The sequence below is a fragment of the Pleurodeles waltl genome, chromosome 5 (assembly GCF_031143425.1).
Source record: "Pleurodeles waltl isolate 20211129_DDA chromosome 5, aPleWal1.hap1.20221129, whole genome shotgun sequence".
NCBI classification, from domain to species: domain Eukaryota; kingdom Metazoa; phylum Chordata; class Amphibia; order Caudata; family Salamandridae; genus Pleurodeles; species Pleurodeles waltl.
This window is the reverse complement of record NC_090444.1, coordinates 39833876-39844200: the sequence shown is the minus strand read 5'-3', so window position 1 is coordinate 39844200 and position 10325 is coordinate 39833876. Positions and strand designations below refer to the sequence as shown.

General features: G+C 45.1%; 1 protein-coding gene across 1 annotated transcript; it reads left to right on the top strand.

Moving 5' to 3' along the window:
• The first annotated feature begins 8931 nt into the window (after nucleotides 1-8931).
• LOC138296964 (olfactory receptor 2D2-like) lies at nucleotides 8932-9864 on the top strand. Its single transcript, XM_069236480.1, has one exon. The coding sequence runs from the start codon at nucleotides 8932-8934 to the stop codon at nucleotides 9862-9864; it is 933 nt and encodes a 310-aa protein (XP_069092581.1).
• The last annotated feature ends 461 nt before the right edge of the window (nucleotides 9865-10325 follow it).

Genomic DNA, 10325 nt, shown 5'->3' with positions numbered 1-10325 from the left:
AGGTGCCCTCCCATGCCCCCAGGGAACCCCCCGTCACCCTTGCCCACCCCAGGAGGACACCCAAGGCTGGAGGGACCCATCCCAGGGACATTAAGGTAAGTTCAGGTAAGTAATTATTATTATTTTTTTTGTGGCATAGGGGGGCCTGATTTGTGCCCCCTACATGACACTATGCCCAATGACCATGCCCAGGGGACATAAGTCCCCTGGGCATGGCCATTGGGCAAGGGGGCATGACTCCTGTCTTTGCTAAGACAGGAGTCATTTCAATGGGGGTTGGGAGTGAAAAAAAATGACGCAAATCGGGTTGAGGCAAAAAATTTGCCTCAGCCTGACTTGCCCCATTTTTTGACGCCCAAACTCCATTTTCCCCTACGCCGGTGCTGCCTGGTGTACGTCGTTTTTTTCCACGCACACCAGGCAGCGCCGGCGGCTAACGCCGGCTAACGTCAGTGATTAAATAGGGCGCCCGCATGGCGCTTCAAAATGGCGTTAGCCGGCGCAATTTTTTTTGACGCAAAACTGCGTTAGCGCAGTTTTGCGTCAAAAAGTATAAATATGGGCCTCAGTGTCTAGGAGCCAGGCTCTCTAGAGGTAGCTGTGGCTGAATAGCCAAGGCTTATCTAGGAGACATGCAAAGCTCATGCGATACCACTGTAGTCACACTTAGTACTTACACACATGAAAGAAAACACTAGGGTGGTCATTACAACCCTGTCGGTCTGTGACCACCAGGGTTAAAGTGACGTTCGTACCTCCAACAGGCTGGCGGTGCGAAAACCCATATTTTGACCGCGGCGGTACTGCCGCAGTCGCACCGCCGGGGCCGGCGGTATTCCACCAATTTAGCCCCGGCGGTGATAATCCAGCAGGGCAGCGCTGCAAGCAGCGGTGCCATGGGGATTATGACTCCCCTACCGCCAGCCTGTTTCTGGCGGTTTGCACCGCCAGGAAGAGGCTGGCGTTAAGGGGACTCAGGGGGCCCCTGGGGGCCCCTGCACTGCCCATGCACTTGGCATGGGCAGTGCAGGGGCCCACAGGCAGAGCCCCGTCGTGCATTTCACTGCCCGAATTTCGGGCAGTGAAATGCGCGATGGGTGCTACTTCACCCGCTGCACATCAGCATTGCCGCCGGCTCAATTACGAGCTGGCGGCAATGTTGATGTGACTTTTCCGCTGGGCCAGCGGACGGTAACTCTGTTACCATCTGCTGGCCCAGCGGAAAAGTCAAAATACGGAGCCAGCCATACCGCCAACACTGGCGGTATTCTGGCTCCCGCAACCTCGGCGGTCTGCCGGTTGTAATGACCCCCTAGGTCTTACAAAAATAAAGGTATTTTATTTTGGTGACACAAATACCAAAAATACCATAGGAGCAATACTCCCTTAGAAGGTAAGTAATATACAAATTATATATACTAGTATACAGTTACAAAACAGTGCAATTAATGAAAATCATAATAGAGATAAATTGCCCTGGGGGAGCACAAACCATATACTAAAACCTGGAATGCGAAAGTCAGTACCCCACTTAGGTTAGTGGAGTGTGTAGAGGGGAGGTGGAAGTACTTGAAAAGCCCACAAGTAAGTACTACAACCCACTCCAGCTTCCAGGAAAGCAGGAGTAAATCACTGGAAATTCCCCAGAACACCCACTTAGAAGAAAAGAATAATGCAAAACCCAGAAGAGACTGCAAAACACCAAAAGTGGATTCCTGGACAAGAGGACCTGTGGAAGAAGGGGACCAAGTCCAACAAGCACAGCAGAGTCCAGGAAGGGCAGAAGCCCCTACCCACCAGACTGAGGGTACAAGAGGTGAGTCGACGGTGAAGAAGGAGAGTCAGCACTGTACCCAAGAAGACAAAGTCAGGTTTCTGGAGGATGCAGGTGATGTCCCACGCCATAAGGAGGACTGCAGTTGGTTTGGTTTGCGTCTTCTGATTCTGACAACAAGCCTTGGCACACACAAAACTAGTGGAAAGTGGAGCTGCCGGGGATCAGGAAGGACAAGGTGGGCTCTACCCAGGAGGGGTAATCAGAGGGGCCCCTAAGCAACAAAGAGAGCCCACTGAAGCCTAGGTAGCACCCACAGAAGTCCCACAGTACGGGGACACGAAGGTTGAGGAAGATGCCCATGCAGCACTATGAAAAAGGCTCCCACACTGCTGGAGAACCACAAAGGGAGCTCTGCATTACAGGATAGAGTGCTGGGAGCTGGAGCTTCAAAATGCCTGAAAATCTCATGGCAAAGGATGCAGTGTACGGGTGTACTAGTGCTTACCTCCATCCAAGTTGGTCACCTGGAAGAGAGGACCATCAGGACCACTTCTGTCCACCACCCATGATGCAGAATCCATGCATCCCACAGGAGAGGGGATCCACGCAGTCAGTCTTTGTTGTAGTTGGTGCCTGCAGAAGCAGTGGAGTGACTCCTTCACCCCAGGGAGATTCCTTCTTCCTTTTCATGCAGACTGGAGACAGTCTGTCTTCAGAGGATGCAAGACTGGGGAAATGTTGCAGTTGCTGAAAGGAGCCGTGGATACAATGTTGCAAGAGGTGTCTTGTTTCTTTGTTTCAGCTTGTGGGGTCCTGGAGCGTCCAGATGCAGTTTCTTCAGTCAGAAGTCAAAGTGGAGGTTGCAGAGGAATTCTGCTGGTGTCTTGCAATCCGAATCTGAGGAACCACCCAAGAGAGAGACCCTAAATAGCCCTGAAAGAGGGATTGGTCACCTAGCTGGGTGACTACCTATCAAGACGGAGCTCCGATGTCACCTGCGGGCACTGGCCACTCAGATGCTTCCATAGTTCCCTGCCAACCTTGAATCCATGATGGCAAAACCCAGAGACCCTCTGAAGGATCTCTGAGCACCATGCCTAGGCTGGTGATGGACAGGGGAGTGGTCACTCCCCTTTCCTTTGTCTAGTTTCACATCAGAGCAGGGACTGGGGTCCCTGACCCGGTGTAGACTGGTTTATGCAAGGAGGGCACCAAATGTGCCCTTCAAAGCATTGCCAGTGGCTGGGGTAGTCTACCCCTCCCCAGCATGTAACACCTATTTCCAAAGGAAGAGGGTGTTACACCCCTCTCCCAAAGGCAATCCTTTGTTCTGCCTTCCTGGCCTTGAGCTTCTCAAACACCAGGAGGGCAGAAACTGGTCTGGGAAGTGGCAGCAGCTTGAGCTACCTGGAATCCCTCAGAAGGCTGTAATGACAATACAGGGGGTCCTCTAAGGAGCCTCCAGAGTACATAAGATCATACAACCAATGCTAGCGAAAGAACTGGAGTTTGATTCCAACATGTGTGATACCAAACATACCTATGTTCATGCCCATGCCAAGAAAGGGGGTATTTTCCTAGAGTTACATAATGAGGTATTGGTTTGTGGATGAACTGGCTTTTCCATGAAGAAAACTACACAGTAAGGACTTGGCCTCCTAATGGAGTTAGGTGTCTAGTGGAAGTGGACTCTGTGTTAAGATCTCTGCACAGAGCAAAGGTTGTGTGTGGTAGGTGCCTTCCCACGTAATGCTACATTGGTATCTGGAGGAATTGGCCTCTCCATGAACAGCAGTACACAGGATGAATGTTGTGAGTAGTAGTGGCTTAACCACCTAATGGGTCTTGGACATTTGGAGGCAGTGTGTCCAAATAACATGATGAACATCCTAGCACATATTACAGTATAAAAACATAAACCTATACTGAAGACACATCTATCAGGTAATATTTAAAACGGAAATACATTTCTTATTTCAAACCTATCAGACCCTTAGAACATGCAATGCCATGACTAATGCTCTTAATAGAACATATACTGTATGCCTGTACTGTGCAAGTCACAAACATTGTACATGTACATAACCTTATCTATAATGTACATTATGCCGGCACTGTAAAACACCTTCTATTGCGCAAAGTTGTAGAAACAAAGACTCACCAGAAATAAAAACACGTTTTCTCACCCGCATTACATCATTAATTTATTCTCTCCAGTTTCTTGTATACACTGTGCAGTATAAGAAATCAACAAACAAGGTCAGGGAATAGTAGTGCAACGTATGGCACTAAAATGTGAAGTCACTTCCATAATGCAGCCAAGGAATACTCATTATCATATCAGTACAACAGAATATAGTATTTCTCAATGTCGCTTTTTTATTTTAATTTAAAGTGCATTATTAAACATACTGTACTTAATTTATTTTCTTAACCATAATAGTCTGAGAAAAATGTCAAACATACAGAATAACTTATTACCAGTATGACTTAGGCACTTATGTTATAATTTTGAACAATAACTTGCAATGGCAGGACCATCAGCTATACTGCATCCACAGGTAAATCATCCTCCAACATGGAACACCTGTTATTCAAGTCCTACATCACAGCCAACATTACCATAAGTGGCGCTCTCACATACCACAGTGGTTGCTCACTAACTTCACTGACATGATGATGGGCCTCGTCCACGCCACTTGCCTTTTATGCTAGCAATTGCATGCTGCTCAGAGAGCTAAACTTCGTCCAGGAGACCTTGCCGACCCCAACTCAAATGCAGTCATTGAAAACTTTAGAAGTCTGTGCCTCATCCAACAGGTAAAGGGACCTATCCATGTCACCGGACAACTCTTGAACCCAGTTTTTCACACCAGTTCCCTGAACAAATCATGACTTCATCAAGGTGAAAATTCCTATCCAGGACTAGTGCACCTACACCACCACCCAACCAGCATGCTAAAACTGAAAAAGCATAACTGACAAGGCCTGAAACACTGCTCTCTACACCCATCAACCCGAAAACAGCAACAGCCTCCCCAAAGTCATCATGAATTTCAACAATTGGATCCCTTCCTGCACTAACTCGCTGGCCTACACCAAACACAATAGTACAACAAGATCCAGACCCCAGGCCAGTTGATACACAGTGGAACTCAAGCTGATGAAACACTGCTGCAAGCAACCGGAGAGAAAATGGAAAATTAACCAGGACATTTCAGACAGGAGCATGTTCAAATATGCCCTGAGATGCTACCACCAAATGATCCAGACAAAAGACTGCTCAGCTCTGGTGGACCTCATTGATGCCAGCACCAACAGAAGCAGAGAAATCCTTGCCATTGTGAAAGAGTTCACCTAACCACCCGCCACTTACAAATTCATTGCTCCTTCACTGGACCTCTGCAATATTCTCTCTTGATTCTTCAGCAACAGAATCACTGTCATTTAAAGAAACTTCAGTCTGCAACCAGACCCAACAGACCTCATCAAATGCCTCCTCATCCTATTAAAAGAATGAAGGCTAACCACATGATCTAGCATCACCCCAGAAGAAACTACCACCACGTGAAGACCATCTTCTCAGGCTCCTCAGCAGACTCCTGTCCCCACCACCTTTACTCCAGAGAACTCTAACCCATCAACACCATGTTCACACTGACTCTGAATGATTCCACCTCTTCCACGACTATCCCAGATGTTTGGAAACATGGAACTGTCAACCCATTGCAGAAGAAATCATCTGCTTATGCTTCATCGCTTTCCAACGTTAGGCCAGGTTCTTAGAACAAATCATCGGCATACACCTCACATAATAACTCAATATCCACCAACTCCATTAATACCACTCAGTCTGGTTTCAGACCCAACCACAGCAAGGAAATTGTGTTGTTATGCCACGGATTAAATCCACATTTCTCTGGACAGAGGAGACAGAGCTGACTTCATCCTCCTGGACCTATCCACAGCTCTTGACATAGTCTCCCATCCTATCCTAATTCAATGGCTACACAGCATCAGAATACAAGGACATAGACTCCCATGGATCTGCTCCTTCCTAATTGGTAGGATCCAGTTAGTCAGGCCAGCACCATAAACTTTGGATACCTGCAATTTCACCTGTGGGTTTCCTCAAGGATGCTCCCTGACGCTAACACTCTTCAGCACATACATGATCCTTCTAGCCAGAATCATCAGCTTTCACAATATCAACATGTTCTCCTACCCATCAGCACACAACTCATTTTCTCCCTCACAGACAAGTTGCCCAGTACATGGATCATGTTCAATGATTTAATTTACCCACTGGATGAAGACCAATTTTCTATTGTGATCATCGGGAAGAGCAGGTCACTAAGGAGTTTGAATTGTGCTTGTCTGTGAAAGAAGAGCCAGTGGAATTCAGCATTTCAGTGATTTTTTTGTTGATCAGCATTTCAGTGATTTTTTTGTTGATCCCTGCATAGGAGGTGTTTGCGTAATGCAGCTTTTTTGTGAGCAGGCCACAGAAAATGTTTTTTTGGGTGCAGATTGGGAGCCATTTGAAAATCCTCATCATCATCACATCTTCGTGGTATGGAAGCATGAGGCAGTGACTGCGTTGACTTGTGAGGTCATGTCCCATTTGCTGTTGATGATAAATCCTAGGTTCCTGGATGTGGGTTCCTGGCTGTGGCTGACGGTCGGACTTTGGCCAGACACAAGCTGGAGTCACATGGTGAGGTTTTTCTTGCTGAAGACCACTTCTTCTATCTTGTCTGTGTTGAGCCTCTGAAAGTTGTTTTTCACCCAGTTAGTGACTTTGATCATGCAGGCAATGAACTTATTTCTTGTGTGGGGGTCTTGTCTGAGAAGGAGAGTATGAGTTGAGTGTCATCTACATAGAAGAGGATGTAGATGTATGCGCAGATGACATTGGCCAGAGTGTTGAAGAGGGTGGGGTTAAGCGATAATCCTTGAGGCACTTCACAGATGTTTGCAGGCTTCTGAGGCATAAGGTGCCAGGTTAGGTTAGCAGCTTGCATTCTATCTGCTAAGTAGGAGCAGATCCATTGGGGGTCACTGGATATTAATCTCATGCAGGCGTCTTAGAAGGATAGGATGTGAGATAATGTCAAAAGCTGCAGCGTGGTCCAGGAGAATCAGGGCTGGTGTGCCACGCCTGTGAAGGATCGTGCAAATGATGTCTTTGGCTCAGATGAGTGGTGTTTCAATACTGTGGGTGGGCCTAAATCCAGACTGCGTGGCATCAAGGGGCTGGTGGATGCCTATGTGTCCAGTGAGACATCAGTTATGGAAGGAGGGAAATGGGTCAGTAGATAGAAAGAAAACGTGGGTGGGCGGATGGACCCCTCATGATTACATATGACAAACAATCAAGACAATGTAGTGAGGGTTTCACACCTAAAATAAGTTCAGTAAGTTGGTTCTCTATGAACACACACATATGCACAAGGTGTAATCTGTGTGTAATAGTGGCTTGACCACTTGCCTCCCATTGATTGTACCCAAGCGATCTCCTACCCCCAAAAGTTGTTGTACATGGTGAAGTGTGTGCATAGTAGGTTTTGAGCACCTAAAGGGTCATTAAGTTGTAAAGGGGGAGGGCTCTCCGTGAGGCCTTCTGTACCAGGCATAAGGTATGCATAGTACAGACGTTTCCACCTAAAGAGACATGGGTTATTCAAGGGAGTAGTCTCTGCTTCTATATAAGGCATAGGATGTGTGTTGTATGGGCTTAGCCTCTCATTTCTCTTTAACTGTTCCAGATAGATCACCTACTGGCAAATGCTCTTGTGCATGGCAAAGGGTCTACATAGTAGGTGATTGAATGTCCACTGTGACATGGGTGTCTCAACTGAGTGGGTGTTCTGTGACATTTTCTCTGCAATGTGTAGGATCTGTGTAGTAAAGGTTTTGCCATGTAAGAAGGCATTGGTATGCCAAGGCAGTGAGATATGTAAAAGGCATATACTCTATATTGTGGAAGCTTCGCCACATTTGTCTTGCATTTACACATTAGCTCACATTATCAGTAATCAAGCGTCATTCCATTGGAAAAGCTGCAACTTTGCAAAGTGTACACAATGGGCTCATATATAATTTCATATGTAATTCTTTTAATTATTCAAACACTAGTCTCTATGTATTTGATAAATTGCAATTGTCATACCTTTTACTGACCTCCCCATATCCCTTGCACATCAGCCGCTAAAGTGTGTACCTACATATGTAGAGAGCACTACCAAAATAAGGGAGATCTCTCCAGAGACAAGATTGGAGAGGCAGAAGTGGAGGTACTCAGTCGTAGGTTTGTGAATTGCATTTTGTATTATGTGAGAGGCACTAGAGCAGTTTTTGAATTGGACCTTGATCTTCTAATGCTTTAAGAGACCTTTTTAAGCTCCATTATATATCAGTCATTATGTGCTCTTGAATCATTCAGCTGTTAATGACCTTCCTATCAGGCTCTCTCTTCCCTGAGTGTTAAATACTTTCTCCTTCACATTCTCCCATTTGTAGTGACCAGTTACTCCATCCCTATTATTCCCTGTTTTAATTTGTCTCAAACATTATTCTAGCTTTCCAAATTCTAGTATATGCATCTCCAAAACTTGCAAACTCAAAAGAACCTTTTAAACATGATGCTGCTCATATTTACAGTACAACACAGGCGTGTTAGAGAGCCAGATGCCGAATGCATTTTGCAAATGCAAACCACATGATTCACAAGATAACTGGACTTAAAAAGACAAAAGTGTACTAAAATATTTCTCAAACCTCTTTTGCGACTCAAACAATCCTTTCCCAAAAGCAAAAATGTTTTGTGACTCACTGTGCATGACAGTTAGAAAGGGAACTGGAAGGGGAATCCATTCTTAATTGTGATTTCCAGTGAAATGGTTGTTTGCAACTAGATTTTTGGTTGAATATGTTACTGAATCCTTAAAAGAGGTGATAGATTCTTTGTGAAACACACATTTCATGATGCTAGTGAGCTTTGAAAATAGTTCACAGAGTTTGTGCAGTAACATTTCTAAATCTCCAACATACCCCATCCCCATTATGGTGTAATAGCAGTGAGCATATCACTCACAACGCTAATACAGCATTAATTTTTACTAATTTTTCTGCAGACATAAAGAAACAACTACATGGAGAAGAAGAATGGGACCGCAGTAACTGAATTCCTACTGCTGGGACTTACAGAGAACCCCAAAATTGAGACCTTTCTCTTTGTATTATTCTTTGGTATTTACTTGTCCACTCTGTTTGGAAATGTTGTCCTTCTCACAGCATGTGTTTATGATAATAAGCTTCATACTCCAATGTACTTCTTCCTGGGCAACCTCTCCTTCATAGACATCTGCTACTCATCAGTGACTGTACCTAACTTGCTGATGCAACTCCTTCAGCGGAAGAGTATAAGCTTCTCTGCGTGTATTGTTCAAATGAACACTTGCCTTTTTCTGGGTTGTACAGAATGTGTTCTCCTGGCAGTCATGGCGTATGACCGTTATGTTGCTATCTCCTTCCCCTTGCGTTATACTATCATTATGAGTAAGTCTGTGTGTATCTCCATGGCAGTATTCTGCTGGTTTAGTAACTTCTTCATTGCTCTCCTAGTTACACTTTTGGTACTACGGTTGCCCCTGTGTGGTCACAATGTTATTGACCATTTCTTTTGTGAAGCCACAGCTTTTCTAAAAATCTCATGTGCGGACACATTTTTCACAGAGAGGGTGATTTTCATTGCTGGTTCCTATGTGCTTGTGTTTCCAAGCATTTTTACACTCCTCTCCTACATCCGTATCATCTTCACCATTGTGAGAATCCGCTCCGCAGAAGGCAGACAAAAAGCATTTTCCACCTGCGGCTCTCATCTGACTGTTGTCACCATTTTCTACAGCACCGCCCTCTCCATGTACATGAAACCAACTTCTAAAAACTCTGCTAGCCAAGAGAAAATGGTCTCTATGTTTTATACTATCACCCCTCCAATGCTGAACCCAATGATCTACAGTTTGAGAAACAAAGATGTGAAGATGGCTCTGCAGAAAATTACACAGAAAAATAATTTTGATTAAATAATTAAAGTGCATATTTGTGGTGGGCTAAACGTCTTCCCTTTCCTTCTCTAGGTAGCCTTGGTATAGAGTGGTACATGGCCATTGGAGGTGGAAGGGTCATCTCATCAAAGGAACAGGGTCCTCTGAGCTCTGTGATGATCAATCAGTTCATTGAAACCATAGTAGCAGGTGTGAAGAATTAATACACACCCTAACCAGCCACAACTATTTTGCAACCATCTTTTTCTTGAGGCTCATTAGGGTGCTTATTGGGAGTCATAATGCCAATTAAATATTGTAAAACACAAATGTATCTTTCAAATGACCCTTTTGCATTTGCCAAGGTAGCTACATTCTGGAGCAGTGCCTTCAATGGACAGTTCAAGCATAATACCCAAAACACACATGAAAGCAGCATCCAAGTATCGATTGAAAGCATGAATAGTGTGGTATTATTAATATTGTTCAGATTCTCTTAG

What these genes read in the sequence shown, in the direction of transcription:
- LOC138296964 (XM_069236480.1), top strand. Translation starts at nt 8,932, where the DNA reads ATGGAGAAGAAGAATGGGACCGCAGTAACTGAATTCCTACTGCTGGGA.